This window comes from Pseudorasbora parva, chromosome 5, assembly GCF_024679245.1.
Source record: "Pseudorasbora parva isolate DD20220531a chromosome 5, ASM2467924v1, whole genome shotgun sequence".
Taxonomy (NCBI): Eukaryota; Metazoa; Chordata; class Actinopteri; order Cypriniformes; family Gobionidae; genus Pseudorasbora; species Pseudorasbora parva.
In genome coordinates, this window is record NC_090176.1 from 16,927,638 (window position 1) to 16,945,714 (window position 18,077).

The 18,077-nt window shown below is 36.2% G+C and overlaps 1 protein-coding gene across 1 annotated transcript; it reads left to right on the top strand.

Moving 5' to 3' along the window:
• The first annotated feature begins 1,189 nt into the window (after positions 1–1,189).
• On the top strand, positions 1,190–15,331 carry chmp2ba (charged multivesicular body protein 2Ba). The gene is made up of 6 exons (XM_067443365.1): positions 1,190–1,639; positions 5,091–5,182; positions 8,814–9,008; positions 11,007–11,109; positions 12,799–12,905; positions 13,310–15,331. The coding sequence occupies exons 1-6, from the start codon at positions 1,606–1,608 to the stop codon at positions 13,427–13,429; spliced, it is 651 nt and encodes a 216-aa protein (XP_067299466.1). The 5' UTR covers positions 1,190–1,605; the 3' UTR covers positions 13,430–15,331.
• The last annotated feature ends 2,746 nt before the right edge of the window (positions 15,332–18,077 follow it).

The following is an 18,077-nucleotide window of genomic DNA, read 5'->3' on the forward strand; positions in this document are numbered from 1 at the left end:
TAATGACAGAATTATCAGTTACAAGTGAACTATCTCTTTAGATAAAGGGTTTCGATCTCACAACACAAAATAATTAGCGGTGGATTCTGGATCAGTACACCTCTAAAACATCAACACTATAGGAATAGTGAAAGTATCTAATTTCACAGATGAGATATCTTACTTTATATTAGCTACTGTCTGGAACCATAGTTAGCACATTAGCATTAAACGCCTGCCAGCCCCAGGCAATTCCACGAACAGAGCAGAGATAGATAAATGTTTCAGAGGACTCTCTGTGGGACTTCTCCAAATGCACAGAGAAAGATTCTTTCTAATATGAAAAGGAGATTTTAATATACTTTAAAGACACCCTGTATAGCAAATAAGAGTGTAGTTTTGTCTCATTATTGCAGGGTAGATTTGGTCTGTGTGCTTGGGGCAAGATGGATCACCAGTGGGCTTATTACCATTATTAGCACATTTAGTGCTAGTCCCTGTTGCCAACCTTGCTGATTGTAGGAAAACATCTTCCTAATAACCTTAACGAGAATAATGCCCCAGGATGCGCCATGTCCTCCTTAGAGAGAGGGTATAATGTGCTGCGGGCCACACATCCGCTATCCCTCCCAAAGTCACCCGCACTGCTCCTCCTGTCTCGCTGGCTCCGGTTTCTTTGCTGTGGGGCAGTAATCTCCTGTCTGCTCCACTTTACCATACCATGAGAATTACACCCACAAGGAACCGAGCCACAAATTGTCCAGACGGATGGAGCGTAAAATTGATAAGAATATTAAATCTGCCATAGACAATGCTATGGTATCTCTAACCTGCACTAAAGTCCACAGGAGTGATGGATATAGCCTACTCTGGAAGAATGTTTTTGCCTATTGTGTAATGATAACAATTTTAGTGCTTAGTTATATACATTTATTGGAATAAACTTTGTTTGATAAATAGTAAAACCAAACTGTGAAATATAGTCTGCTAGCTGACATGTTGATCTTTTGTTTATTTTTACATATTAGGCCTAAGCACCATAATAATTAGGCTACTTAGCCTATAAGTGAAAGGTGGCCACAGTTTCAACTAATTTAAACTATCCAGTATTTTAATCACATTTTGCCGCCACTAGTTCATTTTAAATTGTCCTGCGGTCGGTGTGACGAATTAATTTTTTAGAGTACAAAAACTCAATTACTATGAGTTCATAAAAACTGTATGTGCCATAATTATAGAAGAATTGAAGGAAAAATGGTATTAAATGAAATGAATTACAGCATGTTACACCTCAGGACACTGCTGAAACTGCTTGAAATTTCCTGTCAAAAGTGAAAGAAGCTCATTTCCATCAAGGGAAGACGATGCGTTCAGGTCAGAGCATTTTGAGGAGTAAGCCACCGCCTCCTACAGGACGCGCGAAGAACTGCAGCACAATCCCGCCGCCCGTGACGTCACGCCCTGCATGACTCAATGGGATCATGTGCTGGAAAGTCAGTTGTACTGACAAACAAGGAATTCAAGACCTTTGAGTAGATCGATAGTCTGTTAGGCTGAGTCAGTTAGACAGAGAACTAGTTGTTATATTGAATTAAAGAGGAAAAACTAAGTCTAAGTTGAGTCGTCATGGCATCTCTGTTTAAAAAGAAGACGGTCGACGGTAAGTCACTTTGTTTAATTGTTTTATTATAGATTTCCACGGTCATATCCCGCTTATAATTTACACATGCTTACCTGCTGCATATTTTGAAACTTTATCAGCTTGTTGTTACACCAGTTTTAATGTTGTTTACGTAGCGAAGTCACAGTCATAATGAAACAATATTTGCTAATGGTTTTGTTGTTAAACACTGAATGAACCGTAGGCTAACGTTACATTTATTATAATAATAAAAGTGTGTCGTTTAGATTTATGACACAATTGTTCTCATGTCTGTCCGTCCGTTTTCTTTTGTCGTTTATTTACATAAAACAAGTTGGCAACAATCATAAAAGTAATGTTTTGACACTTTACCAAAAGTGAAAAACTACATTATTTCATCCTAAAATGACAAAAGAACATTGCCACCCATTAAGATTAGCCAATATCATGTAACAGTTAAGTTTCCTCATTTACGGGTCCTTTTTAGGTTCAGTTTTTGCAAGCGTTTTGTTTTTGAAGATTAGCCTATCTCATCTGCAATATTGATGTTTATTGCATCCCCACTAAAACAGACTCAATGCAAAGTGCTGATGTGAAATGAATCTGAATTTGGGAAAGATAACTGGTTAACTGCCTCAACACTCAACTGAGAGCACTGCATCATTAAAAGACATCCATCTAAACCTGTGCAGGTGTCTCAATAGAAGCTTTGTTCATTCATACAAGTCATGAAGTTGATTTTGTCTGTACTGACCTTTTTGTTTTAGGCTTTTTTTGTCAAATTCTGCACTGTCCCCATCCTAATTTGAGATCATTTATTCTATTTTTTTAAAAATATAATTTCAGCTATTACAGGATAATAACTATATTCAAACTTATTCATATGATGTATTCTATATAATACACAACTGATGTTTATCAGCAGAAGAGTAGGTGGTAAACTGAAAATCAATCAGTCTTTACTCACATTGTGATGCTTTTTCCTTGGTCAAGTTGAATTCCCATCATTTCCGAAGCGTTGTCCTCTTGACCTTGGTGCCAAGGTGAGTTGAGAATCACCGTGCCAGAGTATCTGTCAGATGGCAGAGCTGCTTTAGCTCACCGAGTTTTGTGGACGATAACCCTCCCTCAATAGTACGTTTTCGATACGTCATCTTTTGCGTAGACTTCTACGTGTACACAAACTCTCTCATCTAGGTTAGGAATGGGCAAGTAACAAAATTATAATGATAAAAATCATATAAACTCTTTATACTTTTCCTGTTCTTGGACAATATTAATACAATATTTATTACACTTTATTAATTCATTAACTATCTCCAAAGTTATCATTTTAAAATATAAAATATACAACTAACTTAACTTGTTTTTTTTCTTTTTAGTTATACTGTCATTTATTAAATTTTTCATGTTTTTTTGAAAAGTTGTTAATATTTTAAAATGTTAAAATATTAAGTTAACTTAATTCGTTTTTTCTTTGAAGTTATGCTCTCATTATTTAAAATGTCTATTTAATTATTTAAAAATATTTTACTCATTTGTATTTTTTCTTTTTAGTGATATTCTCATTTTAAAAATCTTCATTTTTTTTTTTTTTTTTTTACTGAAAATTAGTATTTAAAAAAGTTACAATATTTGAAACTAACTTCATTTGGTTTTTCTTTTTAGTTATTCTTCTATTTTTATATTTTTTATGTTTATTGAAAATTTTAAAAACATTTAAATGAAACATTTAAAAATGTAATTATACATTTTACAAATTTTAATTTAGCATTCCTTTTAGTTATATGTCAATTTTAGTATTTATTTTATGTTTATTGCTTTCTATTACCTTTTTCCTATTTGCATATTCATTTATACCTTTTTTTCTACATCCTTCTTTTAACATTTTTTTTAGTTTTTCCTCATTTCCAAATTTCAACTAAACACTATCTCTATCTATCTATCTATCTATCTATCTATCTATCTATCTATCTATCTATCTATCTATCTATCTATCTATCTATCTATCTATCTATCTATCTATCTATCCATCCATCCATCCATCCATCCATCCATCCATCCATCCATCCATCCATCCATCCATCCATCCATCCATCCATCCATCCATCCATCCATCCATCCATCCATCCATCCATCCATCCATCCATCCATCTACTTCAAAGTACAAACTGTTTTTTTGTTTTGTTTTTTTAAACTTTTTTTTTCTTTTTACATAAAAAAGCAACAACAAAAAAAAATTGTCCCGGACAGTGCCGCTAATGCACCATCTGTGGCTTCTAATATTGAACATTTAACCTCATGGGATGTTATTGCATGATTGGCATTCATGAGGGCACATGGTGGGCTGGTTGCTGTGTGTGTGTATGTGTGTGTGTGTGTGTGTGTGTGTGTGTGTGTGTGTGTGTGTGTGTGTGTGTGTGTGTGTGTGTGTTTAGGAGAGCGTGTCTTCCCTATAGGCATTGTGGCTGCACACTCTGGCATCTAGAGGAGGAACTGATGTTCAGTGCATGTGTTTAGCTTGTCCCTTAAATTCATGAAAACATGAAGGGCATGATCCTGCTGGCCTTGCCCCCAAACTAATTAGGTTTTATATTTTTTTTCCCCCACAGGCTCATGAAAGCATAAATTGCTGCAATAATCAGATCCAAAAGAGGCTGTTTTTATTCAATCTCTGATTAATTGAAAATAAAGCAAATATTGTTCAGCTCTTGTCCTTTGTCCATTTAAGTGCTCTTGTGTGTAGATATCTTTTTGGATTATTTTTTCAACCAGAGCATACCAGTTTCTCTTAACCACAAACACAATAACAACAAATCAAGATGAAATATGAGTACAAAAAATTCAAAAGAATTTAGCTAAACCAAAAGGATTTATTGCGAACATAATGTGGAAGGACCATTCAGACTTTCTGTAGTTAGCAAATTTGATGCACACTTTTGTAACGAATCATTCAATAGTCATTGATTTACTTTCATAAAGACTGTCTGAGACGTCTTTGCTTTGGGTTGTGTTTTGCTTTTTTGCTGTGAGCTTCATGCTCTCTACTAAACTAGGTTTACACACACACACACACACACACACACACACACACACACACACACACACACACACACACACACACACACACACACACACACACACACACACACACACACACACACACACACACACACACACACACACGTGTTTGTATATAAGGTCTATAAGTAAAATTACTGTAATAGTTGTTATGTTGGTGTTATAATATATTTTTTATTTTTTGTGTATTTTGTAAATAAAAGTTCTGTCAGAAGTTTTGCGTTGTGAAGAAAACGCCTCAGAATTGTGTGTGTGTGTGTAAATAAGAGAGAGGCTGAGGGAGAAGGGAAAAAAGGAGGAGAAAAAACTCAGTTTCAGATCAGTGAACTGTATGAGGATTTTCCAGTCGGTTTTATTGCATGTTTTTCTCTGCCCCATCCTGTCACAGATATCATTAAAGAACAGTCCAAAGAGCTGAGAGGCACCCAGAGACAAATCACCAGAGACAGATCTGCCCTGGAGAGACAGGAGAGGCAAATGGTAAGTGGAACAAAGCCGTTTCATATCTGTTAACTTCAACTCCCAACGTCCACCGCGTCCCTTCCAGCATCATGTGTCGCTGCTTAAGCAAAGATAGTCCCTCTTTGATTTCTTTTTATTGCATCAAAGAATAGAGTAAGCTAATTAATTAATTGTTTGATCTTTCTGTTAATTGCTTTTAGAAACAGGTGATTTAGGTGGCCTTTAAAGCGAATAGTTCATCGCTCAATACTCACGAGGATCACTTCAGTGTTCATGTCGTCCCTTTTAAAGCTCAGACGAATCCAACACTCCCGCTAACTCTCTCCATTTACGCTAATTGTTTCTATGTAAACATAGAAATGTGCATAATTGCCTCCCAAAAGGGGTTCATTTTTCTTCATTTTTATTGTAATTAGACATGGTTTTGCTTTGTTATCTATTTCTTTTTTTTCTTTTTTAAATGACCTATATTGAAAGATAGCTGCAGGGCGGTCATGAGCTGCTGCTTTAATACACCATTTACACTTACAGTGGGGTCCCGAAGTCTGAGAACATCTGAGAAAATCAAGGATGCAATACTTAAATACCTCACTTAAAACTGGAAATTTAAAGGAGTAGCTCACTTTGAAATGAAAATTAGCCAATTTACTCCATCTCAGTCCATCCTAGTTGTATATAACTTTCTTCTTTCTGAACACAATCAGAATTATATTAGTAAATATCCTGACGCTTTCAAGCTTTGACGGGATCCATTGAATTTGAATCCATCTATCCTTAATAAATGTACTCCACGTGGCTCTAGATGGTTAATAAAGGCCTTCTGAAATGAATCAATGGGGTTTTGTAAGGAAAATGTGATTTTTCTGCTATGCTTTATCCGTTAGTTGAATTTTAAAAACTATTTTTATATGGTGAGTAAATGATAAAATTGTTGCAAGTTTTGGGTAGGGGTGGCTAATGCAGCAAAATAATCATATCACAATTCATTTTAGCCAGGATCACTATCTGCGAAAGTCGCTGAAAGATGGAAGGGAAGTTATTGTGATAAAAGTTTTTATATATATTTACCTATATTGCATTATATCTTGGTTATTAAAAATAACAAAGATGCTAACTAAAACAACAACAGGACAAATACAATAACATTAAATGCTTTCATTTTTTTCAGGTACAGTATTTAACAGTAGCATTCATGTAAGAAATTTGAAAAATAAAATACTGGGAGTGATTTTATTTTTTTCTTCTATTGTTTGTTTGATTAACATTAATGACAAACAGCAGCAGGTAAATTATGATGCTGTTACTTTAAGACCTAATGCAGGGATTTCATATATTTACACACATCTGATTCTCCCCCAATTATTTATGTTCACTTAAAGCATGCAAATGATCAAATTTGCGCTCTAGCAGGATACTTGCGTTCTCTCTGTACAGGCAGATCATGGTGACATTTTAATATTTCACAATCTAATATCATATCGCATACCCCTAATCCTGCTCCAGATGTTATCATATCTATCAACTACTGTATAAATATCAGTCAACTGAATTGGGTCATACATAGCAGTATCTGTTTTCTGAAGGTAGGGGTTTTGTTTAGCACATCAGTCTGTCACTTTTATTCTAGTTTTCCAATCCATACTGCTGCCTAGTGGCTGACGTGACAATAAAACATCTCTAATAGGCCTGATGCTTCAGCTCCTCTTCTCACTCAGCTCTCTATGCATGAATATTTATAATGATGGCATGCCATTTTTATCATGGGGTAACAGTAAAAAATGCCCGTTCCAGTTATATTTTGATAGTGACAGACAGTCAAACATTCTGAGAAGATGTCACAAAATGCCAGCGTGTTAAAGTAGGGCAGTGCTTTGTGTGTGTGTGTGTGTGTGTGTGTGTGTGTGTGTGTGTCAATGCAGCTAATGTGGCGGCTTGTGTTTTGCTTAGCAGGCATCATGTGAAGAGAGTGCAGCACCTGGACTAATGTGACTCATTAGAGTTATTCTGTCTAATATGCCTGTTTAGCTGATCAGCATGTGTTTACCTGAGAGACTAACATAAAGAGCACACAAGAGAAAACATGATCTGCTGAGTTAAATGTTCAAATTTAAATAATTAATGAAATTATACCTTTCAAAAGTGCAGGGTTTGAACGTTGACAAGATTTTTTAAATGTGTTTATTTTTTAAAGTCTCTTTTATATGATCAAAAAATACAGTAAAAACAGTATGTGAAATATTACATTTTAAAACAACTGCTTGATTTAAATTGTAATATATTTCAAAATGAAAATGATTGTGATGACAAAGCAAATTTTCTCGCTCGTCTACCTCGCCACAATCCCAAATACCCACACTTATAAGTAACATTATAAAATGACAATAAGTGGACATGGCCACACTGCTAATAGTCTATAAATTACAGGAATAGTTCACCCAAAAATGAAATTCATAATATACTCCCCCTTGTGTCAATCCTGAATGCTGTTATTTTCTGTCATGAAATACAAAAGGAGATATTTTGATGAATCGCTGCTTTTTTCCATACAAAAACAATACACCAGAATGAACACAATAAGCTTCATAATTGTAGTTAATGTAATTTGTGCAAGTATTCCGCAGCGTAAAACCGGCATGATAGTCATTTCTTCCCTATTGTGACGTATATCCGAGTGAAACGGCTCCTGGGATGAGAAAACATGTAGGATGGGACTTGATTTCATCCCTGTGGGAATTAATTGGATCATGGGAAGTTGAGTGTTGCTAACTGAATGGAGGCAGATCTGAATGCCAGTTTGCAGTCAGTTGGGGAGAACAGATGTCGTTTGGAGGAGGAGGGGAGGTTTTTGGTTTAATATTACGAATGCACATGAATAAAAAAAATGTGATAAATCATTTATGCTACTGTAAAATAATAAGGCTTTAATGTGAGGAATAAAGCAACGTTTAAAACGTTATCCACTGATTGCATAAATCATTTTAAAATAGATTAAATCATTTTCATTTTTGAGCACTTTTAAATGTGAATAGGAGAGAAAGCATTTTATCATAAAAAATGTATGGTAAAAAAAACAACATTATTTATTAAAGTTATACTTTCTCATAACCAAGTTTAAAAGTATAGTTCACCCTAAAATGAAAATTATTATTTCACCTTTAAGGTTTACATCAAATGATTGATGACTCTCCAATAAGCTGATATTTCCAGTAACCAGATGCTTGTTATAAAATAATTTTTATTTTTATTATTTATCATTTTTTCATGATAAACATAAAATTTGTTGGAAGGTGTAAGTGCAGCAAGTCAAAATTCTGATAGGCTATCCTCACTATCACACAACATCTCTGCAGACACAAACACACACTCAAAGTTTCCCACACTGCATCTAATTGCTTTAAAATCTTCAGCGCTGTTTTCAGACTTTTACTAATGTAAAGACACACTGACCTCTGGGTCTGAACACGTAAACATGGCACAGGCTGTTATGGTGTGGTGCTTCACAACATCATGAATATCTCTGCCTTGTCAGTCGTGCCTTGTCAGCCGTGCCTTGTCTGGGTGCCTTGTTGTTCTGTCCTTGACGAGAAAACTAAATTTTGTTCCTATTAGATGTGGGAACAATCATTGTTGATGTCTTTATTCTTACCAGGAAATGGAAATAAAAAAAATGGCCAAGACTGGAAACCGAGAAGCCTGCAAGATACTAGCCAAACAGCTCGTACAGCTTAGAAAACAGAAGAACCGAACCTATGCCGTAAGCTCTAAGGTCACGTCCATGTCCACGCAGACCAAGGTCATGAACTCTCAGATGAAGATGGCCGGAGCCATGTCTACCACAGCGAAGGTAAGACCCTCACACCTCCCCATGGATCTGCATGACTACTGATGCAGTAATTCCATTGCTGTCCATGGAGGACTTTATTGGGACCCCCTCATCACAACATTCCCTTCAACATTCCCAATTTCCCCCCACCCCCTGATGACACCCTCTGTATTATTCACATGTAGCCCGATGTGTTCCCGGGAAGAGCTGGAAAAACAGAATCCCTTATGTAGCAAAGAACTTCAAAAGAATCCTTAAACAGGGTTTAATTATCATGTTGTTGAGGAGCTTTACTTCACTGCTCTCATTGTGACCCAGTTTTGTAGTTTCTGCTCTACTTTTAGAAAGATCTCAAGTTTTGCACTCTCTGTGTATTAATTCACACTGTACTCGTTATCGTTCATTTAGAGTTCTTCCCATGATGCTTGTATAAAATAATATGAGCTATCTGGTTGTTTTATGGAGCTTAGGATCAAGCCTATGGAGCTTTCTTTTGGAGCAAATAAATAAAGTAGCATATTCATTTCTATCATATTTTTATCCTATAGAAGGACATTGTAAATGCAGTGAGCTTGGTCTTAGGCAAGCTCACTTAAGGATTTGTTTAAAACGATCTTACCAGAAAAATCCTTGTGAATTTTTCTTTATTTTTGTTTTTATAATTTATAAGATATTTTAAGCAGCTTCTGATTGAAATTTAAACTAAAACTGTTAAAGAGACATTATATTAGTGTAACAATACCTAGTTGGTAGATGAGTAAATATATTAATGATTAACTACATTACTTAAAATAAAATAGATTTAAAATGCTATTTTTTAATGATCTCTTTAAATGGAAACTCAATTGATCACAATTATCCCATTTTAGAGCAAAACACAATTTTCTAAAATATACAGATAGATAGATAGATAGATAGATAGATAGATAGATAGATAGATAGATAGATAGATAGATAGATAGATAGATAGATAGATAGATAGATAGATAGATAGTGTTTAGTTGAAATTTGAAAATTAGGAAAAACTAAAAAAAGTTAAAAAGAAGGATGTAGAAAAAATGTATAAATGAATATGCAAATAGGAAAAGGGTAATAAAAAGCAATAAACATAAAATAAATAATAAAAATGACACAAAAACGAGTGTTTTGCTCATAAATGGGATGATTGTGATGTTTCAATTTGAAGAGATTGCTTTTAAAAAAAAAGAATTTTAAAGCTGTTTTATTTCAAGTAATGTAGTTAATCATTAATATATTTAATTATCTTTCACCTAGCCTAATTGTTGCATTTTAAATTTTGCATGAGATGGGTATAGCTTCATTTATTTTAACTGGAGACACTTATTTTGTGGAATAAGTAGACAATTTCACAGTCTGCACTTCTAATGCACACACTTCTTAAAGCATGTGTTATCTTCACCAATCACTATAGGCCATCGTATCATCACATACAATGCAATTTCAGCCAATTAAATTCAGTCTGTGACTGCTCGATGATGGGCTGTTGTTTTTCTCACCCATTTGAATGTGCCGTTCCTGTACTCACAAAAGATTCATTGTGTGTGTATCCAATCCATATTGTATGAGGAAGGAAGCTATTAATATTTCCTCACCTGACTGTATATCGTGGTATTTGTAGTCAATCATAAGGAGGTAGCTGGTATAATAGATATGAGATGGCTGATAATGAGGCTGTGTGTAAATAATTCTCTGTAATCAGATAGAACTCTTCCTGTGTGTCTTCACTGCCACAGTGCTAGAGGCCCAGAGGGACAGTAAAACAGACTTCTCTCCATGCGACCTATTTTTATGTTCGGTGTCATCTACTTACTGTACTCCCCCTCCACACCAAATGGTGTGATGTCGAAATTTATGTTGAGCTGCATTCAAAATGTATTCGTCCATGGTGGATTTTTGTCAGAGCTTGTGTTATTTTTATTACCGTTTTGTGCACAGTAAGGATGCTCTATTTATTCTCCGGGAAAGTGATGGATTGCTTGAACTCTTTCTGTCTCTCAGACTATGCAGACTGTCAATAAAAGAATGGACCCCAAGAAGACGCTACAGACGATGCAGGACTTCCAAAAGGAGAACTTAAAAATGGGAATGACGGAGGACATGCGTAAGTTTTTTTAAAAGTGGTTCTGAAATGAAGGATCTGTTTATGGTTTTTAGCAATGCCCAAAACTATGCTTAATGCTCTCTGGATTATGTATGATGGTGAGTTTTGAAGTATCATCAGGATAGCATCTTCCCATATCTCACTTTACATAAAAGGCCGGTTGTCCAGTCAAGTTTGGGAAAAATGATATTGGACACTATTACTTGTTAATTTTGCGACAAGGACATGGTTTGTGCACACAATGAGCTCTGTGCCATAAATTGTTGGCAACAATGAAACCATTGAAATGCATGAATGTGCAATTAACCATTTTGGCACTGTTGACTCACCACTAGTTTTGAAGACCTACATCTTATGGCAGAAGTCCACATTGTAGCTAAACACAGCCAATTTAGACAGGAAGAGATGGTCTGACCATCCTGTAAAGCGACCAACCACAGTTTATTTTATTTTTATGTGCCGTTTAAGGCTGAAGGTACAGAAAAAAATGAAAAACAGAGTAATTTCTTGGTAAAATATAAAGTTCCTTAGGATATTGCATTTATTATTAAGGAATTAATAGTAAGTGCTTAAAACAAAACACTTAACTTTTTCAACGTTTTGATGCCTCAAACCGGGCAAACTGTCATATCCAGCGAGTTCATTCTCAGAAGCTCTTGTAAACCCTCTTTGATTCCATGTGGATTAATTGTAGGGGTGTAACGATTCGTTTTAACAACGATTAGATTCGTATCACGATTTGAGGTTGTTGATGCGATTCAAGGACGATACTGGTTAATTTAGAACAATGCGATCCGAAACATACGATACGATCCGATACGATTCAGTGAATTGAAATCGATTCAGTAACTTTTTAGCCAAAAATTTAAATCAGTGTGACTGAAATAAATACATGCAGATGAAGTTTCCTAGATTCCTGTTGTTTCTTTTAAGGGAACCAGGTATCAATTATGGATATAAACAAATAAGTAAACAATTAATGGCAAATGTGTTCACATTTTATTTGAATAAAGTGCAACCAACAGTTAAGGTTAAATTAACAGGAAGTTAACCTTTTCTGCTCTCATTTTCAATAAAAGTACAGTAAGTGCAACCAACATACTACTACTGCTACTTCTGCTTGTTTTTCAAAATAAAAATACTACAATATTAATATCAAATATAAAGTGCAACTAACATCTATTAATTAGATTTAATTTAACAGTAGGTTTACCTGCTACTACTACAAACAGCGAGCCACTTATTTAGAACATTTCCGTCTTTACTAAAGCCAGTGTTTCCACAAACTGGACCGCAATGGTGGCTTGATCATTTCTCGCTCGTTGTGTCATCCACTGTCAAGACACATCCTGTCCATGCTATGTTTTGTTTTCTTTGCACTGCTGCTGACGTGTGCAGCTGACGTCACATATAGGCAGACTGAGTAACGTTTAACGCCTTTATCATTAAAAGTGCTAAGAAAAAACATCCATATAAAGTCTGACGTGCTTAAATCAAATGGGTTATTTCTCATTATCGATACAATCGATTGATTACCTTTTCAAACGATTTTAGATCGATATATGTCGTCCGGAAGGCAAACTTGCCGAGCACAGACCGATGTAGTTGGGTCATAGGAATATAAATCGATATAAAGAGATTTGGTTATTCTGTCGACTCTCATCAACTTGTACAAATTTCTGTCCTCAGTCAACGATACACTGGATGAGATTTTTGATGAATCGGCCGATGAGGAAGAATGCCAGGACATCGTGAACCAGGTGCTGGATGAGATCGGCATAGAGATCTCAGGAAAGGTAAGACTTTAGTTTCTTTTTGCATACACTGTTCTGGCGACAGCCCCAGCGGCTGCTTTAAGCAGATGGCTAGATTCTGGCTGTGCCTGTGATTACTGTAGGCCTTTCTTTAGATTCATGAGATGCAGAATCATTGTATCTGCAGCAGATGTGTATTCCCTTGGGCCAAAATGTAATACTCATATTACCATTTTCCACAGATTCTTTGTCCTGTTTTCCCCAAATAAAGTGATGGGGCTCTGTTTTTGTAGAACATTTGGCATGAACAATGGTCATATTTGATTGGTGCTACATCTATTCCCCAAAACAACAATTAAACGGAGGCTTATGCTGGTAGAGTTTTAGCACCTGGTGATCTGTGAAATCTGAAGTTTTACTGCTCTAATAAATTGTTGTTTCCGCAGATGGTAAGAGCCCCGTCAGCAGGAAAGATCCTCCCTGGCGCCTCCCCAGCAAAGTCTAAAGCGGCCACTATTTCAGACGCAGAGATCGAGAGACAGCTGAAGGCTCTGGGAATGGACTAAATCTCTTCACCCTCCATACCTGTGCACCTGCTGCCAACAAAGGACTGAGTTCACAGTGGGAACAGGGAGAGTTCAAGTAATAGATGATGGAAAAATGTCTCAAACATACTGTTGGAGTATCCCAATGAGTCCCTGGATTGGATTCATTGGTCAGATATACTGTATACAGCAGATAACAAAAAGGACAAAATGTGCACTCAAACTGACATGCTCTTAAAAACTGTTGCACATTTGCGGGGGGTTTAAAGGCGAAGTTTCTCATTTTTGTGCCACCACTGTTTTCTTTTAAGCAGCAGGACTGGCACAACATCATCTCAACCAATAATGTGCGCTTGGGGCGAGGATATCTGTCCAATGGCAGATTGAGAGGGAAGGGGTCGAAAAAAGTCAATAGGTGTGTTCAACTTGAAGCGGCGCTGTGCAGACCGATGCTTTTTGATGTCATACACATCTGGTCTGCGCAGCTCCACGTCAAGTCGAACACAACTAATGGCTTCATTAAAAAATTTCTTCATGAAAAGCAGTATGTGAAAGGTGCAGTATGTCAGAAGAAATTATGAAATAGTAGCCAATAAAGTACTTCACATACACATCACAGTTTCTACATCCAAAATCGCATACTGTTCAGTAGGTACTACATTTGGTTTGAAACTTGCTTTGTGACCAAAAAAAACAACAACTATGTTTTATGTAGTATGATTGTGTGTAGTATGAATGTAATTCGTATTCCTCATGGGATAGTAAAGTGTCCATTAAATGCACAGTAGTAGATCTTTAGGGTACATTTAACCTAGCGATTTTCGAAGACCATGTATTTGGTCATGGCACTCTGTTGGCTTATTGTTTTTTTCATACTGTACTGTATTCAATTTCGTACGCAGCGAATGACAACATGAGTACTTGGTGAATGTGTTCTTTCTACACTATTATACACAGAATGTACTTTTTTAATAGTCACAAAGAGTTTACTTGTCTAAACGAAGTACCTGCTCATTCAGAGAGTATGCGATTTCGGGGACAGCCATTATTTTTACCTATCTGTTCGATGGCGCAAAAATGATACGCTTCACTTGTAACTTGATTAAGTGTACACCAACATTCAAAGATTTTGGAACGGCATGGGATTCCCATGTGTTATAGGGCTAATCATCTCAAATACACTAGTCAAAAGATGTTCATTATGTGTATTTTTATGTCTTTTTAGGTTATGTATGACTTAAGGAAGTAAATAATCTGTGAGGTTTGGTATAAAATCAGCATTTCTTATACTTACAGTACAAACAAAAATAGCATGCATGAGAATATTTTATATGATAACGCTTACTTGATTAAGTCTTAACAATCTTGAAACAATGCAAACCTTCAAATGTTTGGTGAGTGATGATTTTGGTAGATAAAATTTTTTTTAGTTCCAGAATGGTCATATTTAACCTTGTCTTGAACGATGCGCGATCATGTCAGTGTAATGGAATTGATTGAGTAATTGTTCTGGTGTTGCAGAGAAATAATCCTGTGAGTTTTCATACTCTGGTTACAGTGTTTAATATCATTAGGGTCTACATATGCAAAGCAGTCGTCTGGAAGGAACAAACAATAACTTCATCTTGGACCCCGTGATTGGAGGTGCCCACTGCTGTCCTGTGGCAGGGATGGGCAACTTTGGTCATGAAGGGCCACACTTTAAATCAAGTGCATATGCTGCATCCGAAATTGATTGTAGAAAATGCTAACCATGGTGTAATTGTTGTTGATTTATGGCTGGAACACACTGCATGACTTCTGTACTTCTGATTTGTGCTATGTTTTTCAGTGTGGACGAGTCAACGCTAGTTTCTTAAAGTCAAAGCTTAATTCTCTCAGATTGGAATGCATTGTATTTTGTATAAAATCTTGTAGTGTAAAGGCTCTGGTGTTTTTAAGCTTGAGACTCTGATTCCATCCAGTTGGAGGAGATAAAATATATTTTCTATTTTGAGCTGATTTTAGAATGCAAAATGCATTTGTTTCCAGGTGAATGTTTCTGCAAAAGTGTGTTCAAAACGAACTAAACGTCTGGTAGTATGTCAGGCCAATTTTTTTCTCTAACCATTTATAATGTCTGCAATGACTCCTAGGGCCCTATTTAAACGATCTAAGTGCACGGCGCAAGTTCGAATCCACTTGGCCAAAAATGGTCGCCGCGCATGGCCCAAAAGGATTGTACAAAGTCTCTTAATGAGTCATTGGTGTGTTTTGGATGGATCTGCTATTTACATGGCAGAATTTGTGAACGGAAAGACTTACTGCTTCTCCAGAGAAGCCTTTTATCCTTAATATTAAAAAATGTTTGTGTGCTGCGGCACGTCTCTGTGTATTTAAAAAGCAGAGTGTACACGCGTTGTTAACCCGCCTATAGGCGCATATTACTAACATGCAATTTAAATAACGTTAAAAAAAAAATACTCTAGTCTAAAATAAGCCTATTTCAGTTGCCCCAAAATAGCAACACGCCAACAATGCACCTGAACCGTTTTCAGACCAGCATGCCCATGGGCGAACAGATGGGCGGAAATGCATTTGCTATCTAAACAACATGGCACTGGATGTAAAAATGCAAACTGCGGCAGGCTGAAACTAGCAAAAGATGTATGATAAGGCCCCTAGTGTTTTGAAGTCTGTTCATATTTTAAAAGTCATATAGTGTATTCCAGCCTTTAGGAGAACTACAGTATCAGTTTTTCTGTTCAGCTTCATCCATATGTACAGTCTTGTTCAAAATAATAGCAGTACAATGTGACTAACCAGAATAATCAAGGTTTTTAGTATATTTTTTATTGCTACGTGGCAAACAAGTTACCAGTAGGTTCAGTAGATTGTCAGAAAACAAATGAGACCCAGCATTCATGATATGCACGCTCTTAAGGCTGTGCAATTGGGCAATTAGTTGAAAGGGGTGTGTTCAAAAAAATAGCAGTGTCTACCTTTGACTGTACAAACTCAAAACTATTTTGTACAAACATTTTTTTTCTTCTGGGATTTAGCAATCCTGTGAATCACTAAACTAATATTTAGTTGTATGACCACAGTTTTTTAAAACTGCTTGACATCTGTGTGGCATGGAGTCAACCAACTTGTGGCACCTCTCAGCTGTTATTCCACTCCATGATTCTTTAACAACATTCCACAATTCATTCACATTTCTTGGTTTTGCTTCAGAAACAGCATTTTTGATATCACCCCACAAGTTCTCAATTGGATTAAGGTCTGGAAATTGGGCTGGCCACTCCATAACATTAATTTTGTTGGTTTGGAACCAAGACTTTGCCCGTTTACTAGTGTGTATTGGGTCATTGTCTTGTTGAAACAACCGTTTCAAGGGCATGTCCTCTTCAGCATAGGGCAACATGACCTCTTCAAGTATTTTAACATATGCAAACTGATCCATGATCCCTGGTATGCGATAAATAGACCCAACACCATAGTAGGAGAAACATGCCCATATCATGATTCTTGCACCTCCATGCTTCACTGTCTTCACTGCGTACTGTGGCTTGAATTCAGAGTTTGGGGGTCATCTCACAAACTGCCTGTGGCCCTTGGACCCAAAAAGAACAATTTTACTCTCATCAGTCCACCAAATGTTCCTCCATTTCTCTTTAGGCCAGTTGATGTGTTCTTTGGCAAATTGTAACCTCTTCTGCACATGCCTTTTTTTTAACAGAGGGACTTTGCGGGGGATTCTTGAAAATAGATTAGCTTCACACAGACGTCTTCTAACTGTCACAGTACTTACAGGTAACTCCAGACTGTCTTTGATCATCCTGGAGGTGATCATTGGCTGAGCCTTTGCCATTCTGGTTATTCTTCTATCCATTTTGATGGTTGTCTTCCGTTTTCTTCCACGTCTCTCTGGTTTTGCTCTCCATTTTAAGGCATTGGAGATCATTTTAGCTGAACAGCCTATCATTTTTTGCACCTCTTTATAGGTTTTCCCCTCTCTAATCAACTTTTTAATCAAAGTACGCTGTTCTTCTGAACAATGTCTTGAACGACCCATTTTCCTCAGCTTTCAAATGCATGTTCAACAAGTGTTGGCTTCATCCTTAAATAGGGGCCACCTGATTCACACCTGTTTCTTCACAAAATTGATGACCTCAGTGATTGAATGCCACACTGCTATTTTTTTGAACACACCCCTTTCAACTAATTGCCCAATTGCACAGCCTTAAGAGCGTGCATATCATGAATGCTGGGTCTTGTTTGTTTTCTGAGAATCTACTGAACCTACTGGTAACTTGTTTGCCACGTAGCAATAAAAAAATATACGAAAAACCTTGATTATTCTGGTTAGTCACATTGTACTGCTATTATTTTGAACAATAATGTACTTCTCAACATGGTTTAAAACAGTTCTTTCATTCTAGCCAATACAGTGTGTATATGAATGTACAGTTTATGCTTTGATTTTCTAATTAATAAATTACCTTCATATTTGTGAATAACTGGTGTTTATTTCATTATTTAACAATCAGATTATTTGTAAAATCAATAAGATGCTAACTAAAAACATGAGGGTGGCCTGTACTGGTGTTAAATGGTGCCGAGTGTTATGGACCATACAATTGTTGTAATGGCCATTTCATATTTCATTAAATTAGACATCATTATT

What these genes read in the sequence shown, in the direction of transcription:
- chmp2ba (XM_067443365.1), top strand. Translation starts at nt 1,606, where the DNA reads ATGGCATCTCTGTTTAAAAAGAAGACGGTCGACG. An exon ending in AGAGACAGGAGAGGCAAATG is followed by an intron (nt 5,183 to 8,813) that starts GTAAGTGGAACA and finishes TATTCTTACCAG; the next exon opens with GAAATGGAAATAAAAAAAAT. An exon ending in GGGAATGACGGAGGACATGC is followed by an intron (nt 11,110 to 12,798) that starts GTAAGTTTTTTT and finishes TTCTGTCCTCAG; the next exon opens with TCAACGATACACTGGATGAG.